At 33.9% G+C, this 14,747-nt stretch overlaps 1 protein-coding gene across 1 annotated transcript; it reads left to right on the top strand.

The window, feature by feature from the left end:
* The first annotated feature begins 2,720 nt into the window (after positions 1–2,720).
* Positions 2,721–5,462, top strand: LOC122296738. Its single transcript, XM_043106536.1, has 4 exons — positions 2,721–2,985; positions 3,211–3,854; positions 3,963–4,009; positions 5,342–5,462. Exons 1-4 carry the CDS (start codon positions 2,721–2,723, stop codon positions 5,460–5,462), a joined length of 1,077 nt encoding a protein of 358 aa, XP_042962470.1.
* The last annotated feature ends 9,285 nt before the right edge of the window (positions 5,463–14,747 follow it).

Here is a 14,747-nt window from a genome sequence, read left to right as displayed (position 1 = left end):
ATCATGTGATGGTTTGGTTTAAAGATCACATCTTTATAAGTCATAGATTAAAAGGTTGATCAAAATAAGTTAGAAACAAAAATCAATGGAAATAACATATGAGAATTTCGGCCCTATGGAGTTTTAATAGTTTTGATTAGTTTTAAATTGTTCTAAATTAATATTTGAGTTTAGGATAAAATTTACATGAGGCATGTAAATTTTAGTGACTTTTAGACTTAGCATGCAAAACCCTTAAGTTAGGGGTAAAATTGTCATTTTCTCACATGTAGAGGGTAAAATGGAAATTTTACTCTTAAGTTAGTATTTTTACATATTTTAAATTATTAATGATTTAGTTCTAACTTTTAGAATCACTAATTACAGTTCCTCCTGATCGCACTTGAGCTTTTATAAAAAACGCGGAGATCAAGGTAAGTTAGCTTTTAACTTACTAGCAGTCTACTATGTATGTGTGCTAAGTAAATGAACTACAGTGTATGTATGTGTGTTATCATATATGCCAGGCCATGCTAAGTTATCACATATTTGTCTGTTACACAGAATTTATTCTGTCATGAGTTTCATCTGTTACACAAGATATTTTGTCATATATTGCAAGTACATAATGTTAAATATGTCATCTATTACATGTATGTCATGTCATGTTTGCTGTTACAAGTATGTCAGGTTAATTATGTTTCTATTACATGTGATATCATGTTATGAAATATTATGTGTTACATGTTTAAGTCATGTTACGATAAAACCCTATCTCAAGTTGGTCATGTCTTTTAAGTTATGTTCAAGTCACGTTATGTTACGTCAGGGCTTTTGTCATTTCGTATTCCAGTCACGTTTCATCTTGAGTTACATTCTGTTTCGTGGGGTCCACAACAACTGTGGCACACGAAGTATGGAGTCACATCAATTGTGACACATACACTACGTGAAACACAGCAATTGTGACACGTAAAATACATGGGACCACAACAACTGTCGAGTATGTATTTAATTGCATTGTGACACATAGAATACATGAGGCCACAACAACTGTGGAGTATGTATTTAAACAGTTAAAGTCAAGTTTCAGAGTAAGTTCATGTTAAGTTAAGTTTCAGATCAAGTTCATGTCAAGTCAAGTTCAGTTCAGGTTTCAATTTAAATTATGTCAGTTATGCTATATTGTACGTCAAGTTATGCTTTAATTACTTATGAATTTGATTATGTATTCATGCTTTTGCTGTCATCCATGCATCATTAGCCTATGTAGAAGTTTTTTGTTAACTTACTGAGATTTGTAATCAAATCTCAAATCTCACTGTGGTAGTCCCAACTACTATTCCTTTCGAATGGTAGATCTTGTTACAAGACCTGAAGGAGAATCAGGAGCTGACCAACTACACACAGTTGACTGAGCGACTATGCGACGTTAATGTTAATATAGTAGTTAACGTAAATTACTATTTGTACTATGGAGTTGCATCTCCAGTACTTTTTGGATCATAAGCATTTTGGACTAGTGTTGTGATCTTAGTTGTTCAATGGGTCTTTATATATGAAGTATGTTTTAAGCATTTGAGATATTTTCAATTTGGTGCATAGTATTGCTAAAGAAAAAATTTATCTGCTGCGAATATTGTATAATGTTAGATGTATCTTAGGAACATTACATCTTATATATTTGAACGGGGGCAGGTAACCTTGTATTGTATGTCTCGACTCTTCAAATGTCCGTCCGATCCTAAATGAAATTTGGGGGCGTCACAGGGTGGTATCAGAGCAATACGTCTCTGGGTAGTAAATCCACATGTCCTTAGGAAATGCACCAAATATTAGGTTTGAAATTTAGTCATCATTAGGCTTGGATTTCTTAAAGGTATGAAAGGTAGTATGTGGTTGTAATACGTATACTCGTGTGTTACAGGAAGGGACAAATGACTCGTGGTAGAATACCTTAAAACCCTGAGGGAGACTTCAATAAGGAGAATCATAATTCCTCGATGGATGGAGGATTAGCTGAAGTTGTGCATATGCTAACTGACGTGCTTAGACATCAGCAACAACAACAAGTGCACGTTCCTAGACCCGAAGTTAGGGGTTGTCTATATGAGAAGTTTATGATTTACCGTTACCCGAATTTTTTTGGTAATGAAGGGCCACTGAGAGCCGAGAAATGGATTATAGATCTTGAGAGAATGTACGAGATTTGTGGATGTCTTGAGGACCAAGAGGTTTTATATGCTGGATACCTATTCCAAGGAGAAGCTGGAATATGGTGGGATACACGTAGGCAACTTCTAGTTAGGGAACTAGGTAGTGTGGCTGCATTCTCTTGGGAGAGGTTCAAGAAAGAGTTTGACAATAGATTCTTCCCAGACTTTGTCAAACAACTGAAAGCCCTGGAGTTCGCGTCCTTAACACAAGGCAGTTCGACTGTAGAGCAGTATGCTGCTAAATTAATGGCATTGAAAAGGTCTGCACCACACTTGATTTCAACTCAAAAGATGTAGGCACAAAAGTTTGAAGCAGGACTTCTGCCTAGAATCCGAAGTCAAGTAGCTTGCCTCAGAATAGAGAATTACCAAGAGTTGGTAAATGTAGCGACGATAGCAGAGGCTGAGTAGAAGGAATTAGCGATCCAGAACATTACCGATCGAAAGATAGCCATGTCGTTTGCTGCAAGCACTAGTGCTGAGAAAAAGAGGTCTTTTTCTAGTTAGGAGAAAGGCAAGGGAATAATGACAGGAGGACAGAAGCCGTCCTTTTATTCACCATGCCGTAAGTGTGGTAAGCGTCATCCTGGAGAATGTCATAGGGGATATGGAGTCTGTTACCGATGCGGGAAACCAGGACATATGATTAGAGATTGTCCCAACGCCATGCAAGGTAGTGGAGCTGGTGATCACAAGCCAAGGCCCCACATCCCGGCACGCGTGTATGTAGTAACACCAGGTGATTTTGATGTTAACGCACCTGAAATTGACGAAGCTGGCATCATGACTGGTATTTTTTTTTTCTCTTTTCCTTTTAGTATATATGATGTTGTAGGTATTATGAATGTGTTAGAATTAGTATTAATACTGGTGTATATATTTTTAGGAAGTGTTAATTTGTTAAGGTTCTCGGCTTGTGCACTATTCGATTAGGGTGCGTCGCAATCCTTTGTGTCTGCAGCGTTTGCATGAATTTGTAGTTTACAGACTAAGCTTTTACCACAACGGGTTTTAGTATTAATTCCCGACGGGAATACAGTATCTTGTACCCATTTAGTTAAGGATTGTCTGTTAGAGTTAGAAGGAAGGACACTGAAGGCTAACTTGTTAGTATTCGGTCAGATGGAATTCAACCTAATTTTGGGGATGGACTGGCTTTTCAAGCACTACGTTAAAATAGACTGTCAGAAACAAGAGGTTGTGTTTGAACCCCCAACTGAAGACAGTATGAGTTACGCGGGAACATCAGTTAAGGCCACCCCACCTTTGATCTCGACGTTGCAAGCTAGGAAGTGTATCGATGAAGGAGTCTCAGCGTTTCTATTGATAATTGTAGAGGAGACAGCCGAAACTATAGAAATCCAAGGGATACCTATGGTTGAAGACTTTCTTGAAGTTTTCGTTGATGAGTTACTTGATTTACCACCGGATAGAGAAGCAGAATTCCAAATAGAGTTGGAGCCGGCAACAATTCTGGCTCACAAAGCGCCGTATCATATGGCTCCTACCGAATTGAATGAGTTTAAGCTACAATTGGAGGAACTTTTGGAGAAGGGTTTTATCCGCCCCAGTTCTTCACCGTGGGGAGCACCTGTGTTATTCGTGAAGAAAAAAGATGAGTTTATGAGGATGTGCATAGACTATAGAGAGTTGAATAAGGTGACGATTAAGAATAGATACCCATTACCCATAATCGATGATTTGTTGGATCAATTGCAAGGAGCAGTAGTGTTTTCAAAGATTGACCTAAGATCCGGATATCATCAGTTAAAAGTCAAGGATCAGGATGTGCTGAAAACTGCCTTTAGGACAAGGTATGGCCACTTCAAGTTTTTGGTGATGCCTTTTGGGTTAACTAATGCTCCAGCCGCATTCATGAACATGATGAACAAAATATTCAGACCTTATTTTGATAATTTTGTTGTCGTATTTATCGATGACATCTTAATCTACTCTAAGAGCAAGGAGGAACACATACATCATCTAAGTATAGATTTAACTATACTTAAGGATCAGAAACTTTATGCCAAACTTAGTAAGTGCAAGTTCTAGTTGAAAGAAGTGAAATTTCTAGGTCATGTGATCTCTAGTAGAGGAGTAGCAGTAGACCCGAGCAAGATTGAAGCCATAACGAACTGGCAGAGACCGACCAGTGTGCATGAGATCCGAAGTTTCTTAGGACTGGCTGGTTACTATAGGAGATTTGTGGAAGGATTCTCCCGTTTGTCTGGACCACTCACCGCCTTGACTAAGAAAAATGTGAAATTTACTTGGAATGACAAGTGTGAAACAAGTTTTCTTGAGTTGAAGAAAAGACTTATAATCGCACTGGTACTTACACTGCCGGAACCTCTTAAACCTTTGGTGGTGTTTAGCGATGCATCTAAGGTAGGACTCGGATGTGCTCTAATACAAGAAGGGAAAGTGGTTGCTTATGCTTCACAACAACTGAAGGATCACGAGCAGAATTATCCTACTCATGATTTGGAATTAGTTGCAGTAGTTTTTACTCTTAAGATTTGGATACATTATTTGTATGGCGAGAGGTGTGAAGTCTTTACGAATCACAAAAGCCTAAAATATCTGTTTGAGCAGAAAAGCCTTAATATGAGGCAAAGAAGATAGTTGGAATTAATCAGCGACTATCAGTGCGATATCAAGTATCATCCTGGAAGGGCCAACGTGGTAGCTGATGCTTTAAGTCACAAGAGCAGACAAGAAGCTTCATCTGTTCCATCGTCAGAAGTAAATTCCCTCTTATGTAGTATGAGAAAACTGTTGATTAGAAACCGTAGTCAGGAAATCATGTTGACTACAATCCAAGAATTCATTCCATTTGACTGGGAAGGATTGAAAGACTGTCAAAAGAAAGACAGTAAACTTGTGGAAGTTGTAAAAAAGATCGAAAAGTCAAAAGGACCAATGGAATTTAGCCTCAGAGAGGATGAGACTCTATATTATAAGGACCGAAGAGTCATTCCAGCAAATAAAGAGTTAAAGGAAAAAGTACTAAAGGAAGCTCATAACACACCTTACACTGCTCATCCTGGTAGTACAAAAATGTATCAAGATTTGAAACAACTTTTTTGATGGGAAGGAATGAAGAGGGACGTAGCAGAGTTTATGAACAAATGTTCTGTCTGTAGATTAGTAAAAGCAGAGCACCAAAAGTCAGCCGGTAAATTGCAGCCATTGCCAATCCCTGAATGGAAATGGGAGGATATTTCAATGGATTTTATAGTGGGATTTCCAAGGACCTCAGCCTGAAATAATACTATCTGGGTAATAGTTGATCGTCCGACGAAAAATGCTCACTTTATACCCATCAAAAATACAGATTCTCTAGAAAGATTGACGAGAATTTATAAAGTAGAGATTGTCAGATTGCATGGAGTGCCTAAGACGATCGTATCAGATAGAGACCCTCATTTTACGTCACGCTTCTGGAATAGTTTACAAGAATCGATGGGCTCTAGTCTGAGGTTTAGTAGTGCTTATCACCCATAAATAGATGGACAGATAGAAAGGACGATTCAAACTTTGGAAGATATGCTAAGAGCTTGTGTTTTGGATTACGAAGGGAGTTGGGAGAAGCAACTACCTTTGGTAGAATTTGCTTATAACAATAGTTTCCAGGCCACTATTCAAATGGCACCATATGAAGCCTTGTATGGTAGAAAGTGTAGATCACCTCTGTATTGGAATGAAGTAGGGGAAAGTAAAGTAGTTGGACCATAAGTCTTGCAAGAGAGAAAGGACCAAGTATACCTGATTAAAGAAATGATGAAAACAGCACAGAGTCGACAGAAGAGCTACGCTGATAATCGAAGGACGAGCATAGATTTTAAAGTTGGAGATTGGGTCTATATGAAGGTATCTCCTATGAGAGGAGTAAGTCATTTCGGAGTGAAAAACAAGTTAAGTCCGAGATACATGGGACCCTATGAGATAGTGGAGAAAGTGGGAGTAGTTGTGTATCATTTGGAATTGCCAACTGAGTTCCATGAAATTCATAATGTTTTCCACGTGTCTTCTTTAAAGAAGAGTTTTGCGAATCAGACACCAATGATAGTGGATCCCGATAGTATACCTTTACAATCCAACTTGACCTATGAAGAGAAGCCAGTGCAAATTATTGACTAGAAAGATAAAGAGTTGCGGAACCGTAAGATCCCATTGGTCAAAGTACTTTGGCAAAATCATAATATTCAAGAGGCGACTTGGGAGAATGAAGTTGATATGCGAGCCAAGTACCCCCAGTTATTTGACATCTAAATTCAGTCTTGTAGAGTTATTTTGGCTTCTGTTTAGTTGATATTTTGTGGTTCACTTGTACGAGACTGACTATATCAGATGTTGTACTTCTTTGTTTGTATATCAATAAAGTATATGTGTTTCCTTAACTCTTGGTTTGTTACTTATGCTGATTTTGAGGACGATTTTTTTTTTTTAAGGGGGGAGGTTATAACAGCCTGCTAGAAATTTAATGATGAAATTTCTATTGGTTTTAGGAATCTTGTGAAGTTCCCATAAGTTTTCACGAATCTATTAATCGTATAGGTTTTAGTCTAACTACACAGTTAGTGTTATTACTCACTATGGTATCAGAAGTATGTTTTTGGTTATTAGAGATAGTTAGAAAAGTTTTAATTGGACACATGGAAAGATCTTAGTTACCTCACTCTTCCAAGTATCTTAAACTGATTTTTTTGTAGATATTATTGGGTAAGAGAGACCTACACTCAACTCTCACTCCGGGTAAGAGAGACCTACACTCAACTCTCAGTCCAGCCTCATCTTCTTCCATATTTTGTCCATAAATACCTCCAGCCACTCCCCATGAAATTATCTTCCTTTACACTTTTCATTGAAAGAACACCAAACTCTCTCGGACAGTTTTTAAGTATTATTTTGCACGCTCATTTTGAAGCTTTTATAAGTGTTTTATCATAAAGTCTCCTTCATACAAGTTGTTTATTTTTTAGTCTAGTTTATATGGATATCTTATTTTTTTCATTTGAAAATCATTTGGTCAGTCAAATATTGTTTAAACTCTAAAAAGGTCATTCTAGGAGATAAAAAGGAGAATATGTTATAGTTTGGAGTTTTTGACCAAGTTAATGGATAGATATTGGTCCGAAATTTTTATGGAGTATTGTTAACATGTGTATATAATTATTGGTTGAGGATTGTTTCATGATTAAAGGTTTTGATGAAAGATTTTTTTAGATCTAGAAACTTAGAAACTGGAAGAGGAAAAACAGTTTCTGTTTTGAGAAAGTTTAAATCTTTGGTGGTTTAAACCTATTCCAATGGCTTTGATAATTTTATTGAAAGATCCTAATCCTCCTATATACTTGTTATAATATTATTTTGAAAATATTTGATATTATTTTCAAAGATATGAAATTTTATACAAAGAGATATTCGGATAGGCCAAAGTGTGGATATTCTTAGCTAAATTTATATTTTGGTTAATTTTTAACCATGTGATCTTGAATTAGAAGCTTATATATATTTTAGGACATCTTTTTAAATCATGTGATGGTTTGGTTTGAATATCACATCTATATAAGTCATAGATCAAAAGGTTGATCAAAATAAATTATAAACAAAAATCAATGGAAATAGCATATGAGAATTTCGATCTTATGGAGTTTTAATAGTTGTGATTAGTTTTAAATTTTTCTAAATTGATATTTGAGTTTAGGATAAAATTTACATGAGGCATGTAAATTTTGGTGACTTTTGGAATTAGCATGCAAAACCCTTAAGTTAGGGGTAAAATGATCATTTTCTCACATGTAGAGGGTAAAATGGAACTTTTACTCTTAAGTTAGTATTTTTCCATATTTTAAATTATTAATGATTTAGTTCTAACTTTTAAAATCACTAATTACAGTTCCTCGTGATCGCGCTTGAGCTTTTATAAGAAACGCGGAGATCAAGGTAAGTAAGTTTTTAACTTACTAGCAGTCTACTGTGTATGTGTGCTAAGTAAATGAACTACAGTATATGTATGTGTGTTATCATATATGCCAGACCATGCTAAGTTATCACATATTTGTCTATTACACAGAATTTATTCTGTCATGAGTTTCATCTGTTACACAAGATATTTGGTCATATATTGCAAGTACATAATGTTAAATATGCCATCTATTACATGTATTTCATGTCATGTTCACTGTTGCAAGTATGTCAGGTTAATTATGTTTCCGTTACATGTGATATCATGTTATTAAATATTGTGTGTTACATGTTTAAGTCATATTACAATAAAACCCTATCTCAAGTTGGTCATGTCTTTCAAGTTATGTTCAAGTCACATTATGTTATGTCAGGGTTTCTGTCCTTTCGTATTCTAGTCACGTTTCATCTTTAGTTACATTCAGTTTCGTGGGGTCCACAACAACTGTGGCACACGAAGTATGGGGTCACAGCAATTGTGACGCATACACTACGTGAAACACAGCAATTGTGACACGTAGAATACATGGGGACACAACAACTATCGAGTATGTATTTAACTTCATTGTGACACATAGAATATATGGGGCCACAACAACTGTGGAGTATGTATTTAAATAGTTAAAGTCAAGTTTTAGAGCAAGTTCATGTTAAGTCAAGTTTCAGATTAAGTTCATGTCAAGTCATGTTTAGTTCACATTTCAATTTAAGTTATGTCAGTTATGCTATGTTGTACGTCAATTTATGCTTTAATTACTTATGAATTTGATTATGCATTTATGCTTTTACTGTCATCAATGCATCATTAGCCTGTGTGAAAGTTTTTGTTAACTTATTGAGATTTGTAATCAAATCTCATTGTGGTAGTCTCAACTATCATTCCTCCCGAATGGTAGATCTTGTTATAGGAACTGAAGGAGAATCAGGAGCTGACCAACTAGACACAGTTGACTGAGCGATAATGCGACGTCAATGTTAATATAGTAGTTAACATAAATTACTACTTGTACTATGGAGTTGCATTTCCAGTACTTTTTGGATCATAAATATTTTGGACTAGTGTTGTGATCTTAGTTATTCAATGGGTCTTTATATATAAAGTATGTTTTAAGCATTTGGGATATTTTCAATTTGGTGCATAGTATTGCTAAAGAAAAAATTTATCCGCTGCGAATATTGCATAATGTTAGATGTATCTTAGGAACATTGCATCTTATATGTCATAAACGAGGGCAGGTAACCTTGTGTTGCATGTCTCGATGCTTCAAATGTCCGTCCGATTCCAAACGGAATTTGGGGCATCACACTACCCACCAGCTTTCCCACATAAGAGTTCCTAGCCATTAATGGGAGATCATGAATTCACATTCAAAAAGCTGCATGATTGATTTGGATCGAGTTGATCTGCATGGAACCTTCAAATGGTTTCAAGAGAATCAACTGTTTGTCAAAATGCCACGGCTAGTCCCTTAGCACTTTTGACCTATCTCCCTCATCTTCAAATTCAATCAACGTGACTATGGTATTCATATACCTAAATTTGAGCCCATGCATTGGTCTCCACACTTTCTTCATGGTAGACTTGAACGCCTCATGATTATAGTGCTTCCGAGTAAGTAAACTCATAATCAAACAATGCTCTCCTCTAGCAAGAACCTCTTCCACCATACTGGAATTTACCAACACCTCTTCACTCTCTTTTTTTGTTAGAGACAACGACGCATACAACAAATCCAATTCCTCAACCATCTTCTTCACTCTTTTTGACTCGATTATTATGCCTAATAAAAATTCCAAATCCACCATAAAGATTTCAAGGTCCACAACCATTCAAAATTACATACTAAACCTCTATTGGGATTATAAAATATTGGCCATTGATACCCTCCAAAATATCTGCTTAAACCTTAACAGGCCATAAAATTAAGGTTTTGGCACTAATTAAAATCATCCATAGTACATCCTAATAATTTTGGATCGGGTCCTTATAGTAGTACTAGTTTGAGTTATTAATATGTTGATGATATTTTCTAGATTAGGTTGTGATATTAATAGTGTTCGGGTTTAAGGCTTAGATTATACACTACAAAAGCTCTTATGCTAGACTTAGCTAAAACTGATCGATGTTAATTTTGTGAAAAACCTGTATATTTTGTTATGAAAACAACCTTGATTATTTTATGCACTAGTTTTTGTATTTGAATATTGAAATGTGACATTTTATCATGATTGGTGTAGACATGACCAGCAATTTTTGTACTATGTAGACATGACAATAATTTTTGTACTATGTTCCTCTACTACATAATAATGTGAATATGAAGTAAATTTTTATCTGATTATATGATATGTATCTACTCAATACTCTGTTATAATATAGTATTGCATATGAAAACACTTAGGCATAAGTGTTAACGTCGTGTTTCGTATACCTTTGGGTTAGACTCTCAACAACTTGGATTTTCGGTCTTGGGTCTACGATCACAAAAAAAACACCGCGAGATGGGGCCTTGGTGGAGACCAGGGAGTCTTCGATGCCAAAGTCAGTATCCTTTTAATGTTTTGTGCGAGTGAATAGAGAGTCCAGTGAGAGATCTTAATACCTGGGTATTGCCTTTTGTATCTAGTTATTGGGCATCAATTGCACATACCTTGTGTCAGGGTACATGTCACTGTAGCAATCCCTTTGGTTAGAGCCCATTATTATGGCATGGCCTCCTAGGGTAGTATAATAAATGCAGCGTGGCTTCCTGTCCCCTCTGTCCAATGTAGGTATACTCCATCAGTTTCCTCTTTACTTATTGTCAAAGGATTAATGGCTCCTCGTATTTATCACCGGCCTAACTGCACAAGCTCTCTAGGGCTAGGTGCCTTAAGGGGAGGTCGAGGTGACGTGTCCCTTGCCTCCCTACCTTTTGAGACTTACCGAGTGAACATGGCTGTAGACCGACGTCAGCTTTATGGTCGGGGGCCCCTAATGGGCTGATGGGTTGTTTGGTTAGCCTAAGCCCATTGTATCTGGGCTTGCACTTTGAAGATTCTGTTCTACTTTGTCTACGAGCCTTGCCACAAGTTATAATATGACCTACGATCCAGCCATAGGATATAATAATGACCTCTGACTTTTCTAAGAGTTATAATAATGTCCTCTAGCTTTACCACGAGATATAATAATAAGAGAAATGATATTTGTAGTCGTGGTTGTACAAGCCCCGCACAGTCTCTTTGAAAAAAGTGAATTAATACGGGACCCACATGAAAAAAAATCAACTTTTTTAATCGTGGACCCTACTCCTTTGCAAAGCAATTGCACGGTATTTGCACATTCTACGATTGTATGTATCTAATAATAATAATCTCTATTCTTAGTGCAATGACTTTGGCGAGAATGTGATTTGTGTTCTACTTGGCTTTTCTGCATTGCATAATGCACAACCTTGCAATGAGGGTAAACATGACATCTGTTTTGTGTGCATCACTCTGGTGACAAAATAGTTATTTATGTTCCACTTGGTGGAATGCAAATATGCACAACCCTCCCACAAGAAAAATATGGTATAAGTTTATGTTTATGATGTTGTTTAAATTATACTTGTGTCTAAAGTCTTTTGTATATATTATTATTGAAAATGTAATGTTTCTAAAAATATCATTGCTATTTTTTTTTATAACTGTTTTTTTTTTGCATTCTGTAATCGACTCATGATTATATACTAATATAGATTTATTGGCTACTGAGTTAGTAGACTTACTCTTTTATCTCCATTATTTTTTTCAAATGATTTTGATGATTGTGACAGTTGGAATAAATGGTACATGACATGATTATAAGAGAAATATAAGATAAGTGTCAGGTAGCACAAGGAGATTTGTATATAAATTAGGAGAAATTTTGCCGATATTTAATTTATTTGATTTGAAAGAATTTTTGGTACGTTTAAGTTTAGAAGATTAGTGAATCTAAGTTTTATATTTTATGAATTTTAAGATAAAAAAATTAACTTTCGAGTACGGGTTTGACATAAATCACGTGTACGACATCCAAAGTTAGGTCGGCGGGAGTAAATAACAGTTGGTTTCTGGTGATACATGAATCAATCATGTATTGATTGCAGCCAGTACTCTAAGGAGAATTCTAGTTATAAGTACATTTATATATTAATATATATATTAATATATTGTAATTAATTAAAAAGTAAATTTTATTAAAAATAATGTTAATTTGAATTTTAAGTATGAAAGAATCAGTATTGATATGTAAATTAGTACGCGACTATGCTTGTATATAGCAAAACTCAAAATTTAAAAGTATAGCAAAACCCAAAATTTAAAGGGGACCTAAATGATATTTGAGAATCCCATTTTAAACAGGAAAAATTTGGTTTCCGCACAATTATATATTAATATATATATATATATATTAATTTAATATAATTGATTAAAAAATAAATTTTATAAAAAATAATATTAATTTAATTTTAAATATAAAAAAATCAATATTAATATGTATGTTAATACTTAATTTTACTTATATGTAACAAAACTCTTTTACTCAATATCTCTTAAATTTTAGGATGCCGAATATTCCATCAAATGATAATTTATTATTACTTAAAATATATTAAATATTGATTTTTTGAACGTGAAAAATATTAACTTGATAAACTTATAAAATAAAAATTTTATGTAAATAAAAATTTTATGTAAATTTATTTTTATATTATTTGTTGTATCATATTTTTAATATAAAATAATTATTTTAATCAATCATATTAATAAAATATATAAAACATATAAAAAAATGAACGTATGCAACTTAAAACAAATAAACGTAAAAGAATAAGAAGGAAAAAACAAACGGGTAAATATTAGAGACGCTAACCATGAAAAGTGAAAACGAGTTAATGGTAAAACAAAACGAAAAAAAAAAAAAAAAAAGGTGGGGTGGGGACACCGAAAACCCCATGCGTTATTCTTTGACTTGAAGACAGCCGAAACGTTTTATTTATTTATTTATTTATTTTTTACCATTCAACCAAAATAGAGGATTAAAGCTTTTAATTTTTGTAATGTCATGATAAAAGGTTTAAATTATATAGTTTATAATTTAAAAGAATTAATTAATAATATAATTAAAACTCCATTTGAATCTTATAAAAAATAAGAATTTCTCATTTCTAAGTAATATGAGATCTCATTTAGTACCTATCCTTATCTTTATTTATGGGGTATCACAATCTACTCCTATTAAATTCCTAACGTCCTTGTCGGACCTTTCTGCTGTAGGTAGCATGGCTCAAGTCCTACATTTTCTGTCAGAATAGGCTCTAATACCATTTACAACATTTTAATGGAAGGCTCAAATTATATAGCCTATACTTCAAAAGGATTAGTTGATAATACAATCAGAGTCCCATTAAAATCTTATAAATAGTCAGAATTTCTCATTTCCAAATAATGTGTGATCACATATACCACCTACTATTATCCTTATCATATAGGGTATCACAATTGTTGTCACGATATGCATATGAATATAATCAAATTAAATATGATTTGCGAAATTGTCTAATTTAATGCATTGGCTTAGAGCATTTTGTTAATGGATTATATATATGTAAATGAAAATTTTGATAAATGTAAGATAAATTTAGATTTTGACTATTCTATTTACATAATTATTTACATTGAAATAGTTATTTTTTATTATATAACAATAAAATAATATAAGATGAATTTGACTTTGGTTATTTACATCAAATCTCTACATTGGATTATCTATTTATTTATTATATAGTAATGAGTAATTAATAATTTCAAAAAATATTTAATTTTTTTAATTATTAATTAATTTTATTTTATCTTATTTTAATCATTAATTCATTTTATTTTATCATATTTTACTATTTAATTTAAAAAAACTTACGTGAATATTATGGAAGTAGATGAATAGAAAATAGAGTTATAAAAAAATAATAAAAAAATATTTTATGTGTGTACAGTATTTATCAAATTTGATTTTAGATTTGGATTTAGCTACTGTAGCTAAGATTTGGCTAATCTAATGTGATGTTTTTTATGTCCTATTAGCTATTTGAAGATGGTTTTTAATGTTTAGATATTTCAATTAGGATGCTCATAGATGATCAGTCAGAATTAGATTAATAATAAAAAAATTATATATACAAGTCGATGTAAATGAAAGACTGTCCGTATTGCAAGCATATAATGATTTAATTGGTAAGAAAAGTTTAAAATTATTTTTTATAACAAATCAAATTAAAGCAAATTAGCGATCTTCACGCTGGCTTATTAGTATTATTGCTCTTAAAAATTTATTAAATTGGGCTACTGTTAAATAGAGGGGCGCCCACATGGGACAGACCCCTCCTCTCCTCTGAATAATGCATGGCTTTAAGCCATGTGTTACTTGTCTATAACGCATGGCTTAAGAGCCATCTGTTACTGTCATTTAATTGGCAGTTTAAGGTTGACCTTTAAGGCCAGCCGTGTATATAGCCCCCTCTTTTAGTTCTTGGTAATTATTAGAATAGTGAAAATCTTTCTCTTTTATTCTCTTTT

This window comes from Carya illinoinensis, chromosome 15, assembly GCF_018687715.1.
Source record: "Carya illinoinensis cultivar Pawnee chromosome 15, C.illinoinensisPawnee_v1, whole genome shotgun sequence".
Taxonomy (NCBI): domain Eukaryota; kingdom Viridiplantae; phylum Streptophyta; class Magnoliopsida; order Fagales; family Juglandaceae; genus Carya; species Carya illinoinensis.
Note: the sequence above shows the minus strand (reverse complement) of the source record. Positions and strands in the feature narration are given on the sequence as shown.

Bases quoted from the DNA above. Each gene is read 5' to 3' on its own strand.
- LOC122296738 (XM_043106536.1), top strand. From the start codon at position 2,721: ATGACAGGAGGACAGAAGCCGTCCTTTTATTCACCATGCCGTAAGTGT. The intron at 3,855-3,962 runs GTGACGATTAAG...GGATATCATCAG, and splicing joins ACTATAGAGAGTTGAATAAG to TTAAAAGTCAAGGATCAGGA. The intron at 4,010-5,341 runs GTATGGCCACTT...TTCTGTCTGTAG, and splicing joins AAAACTGCCTTTAGGACAAG to ATTAGTAAAAGCAGAGCACC.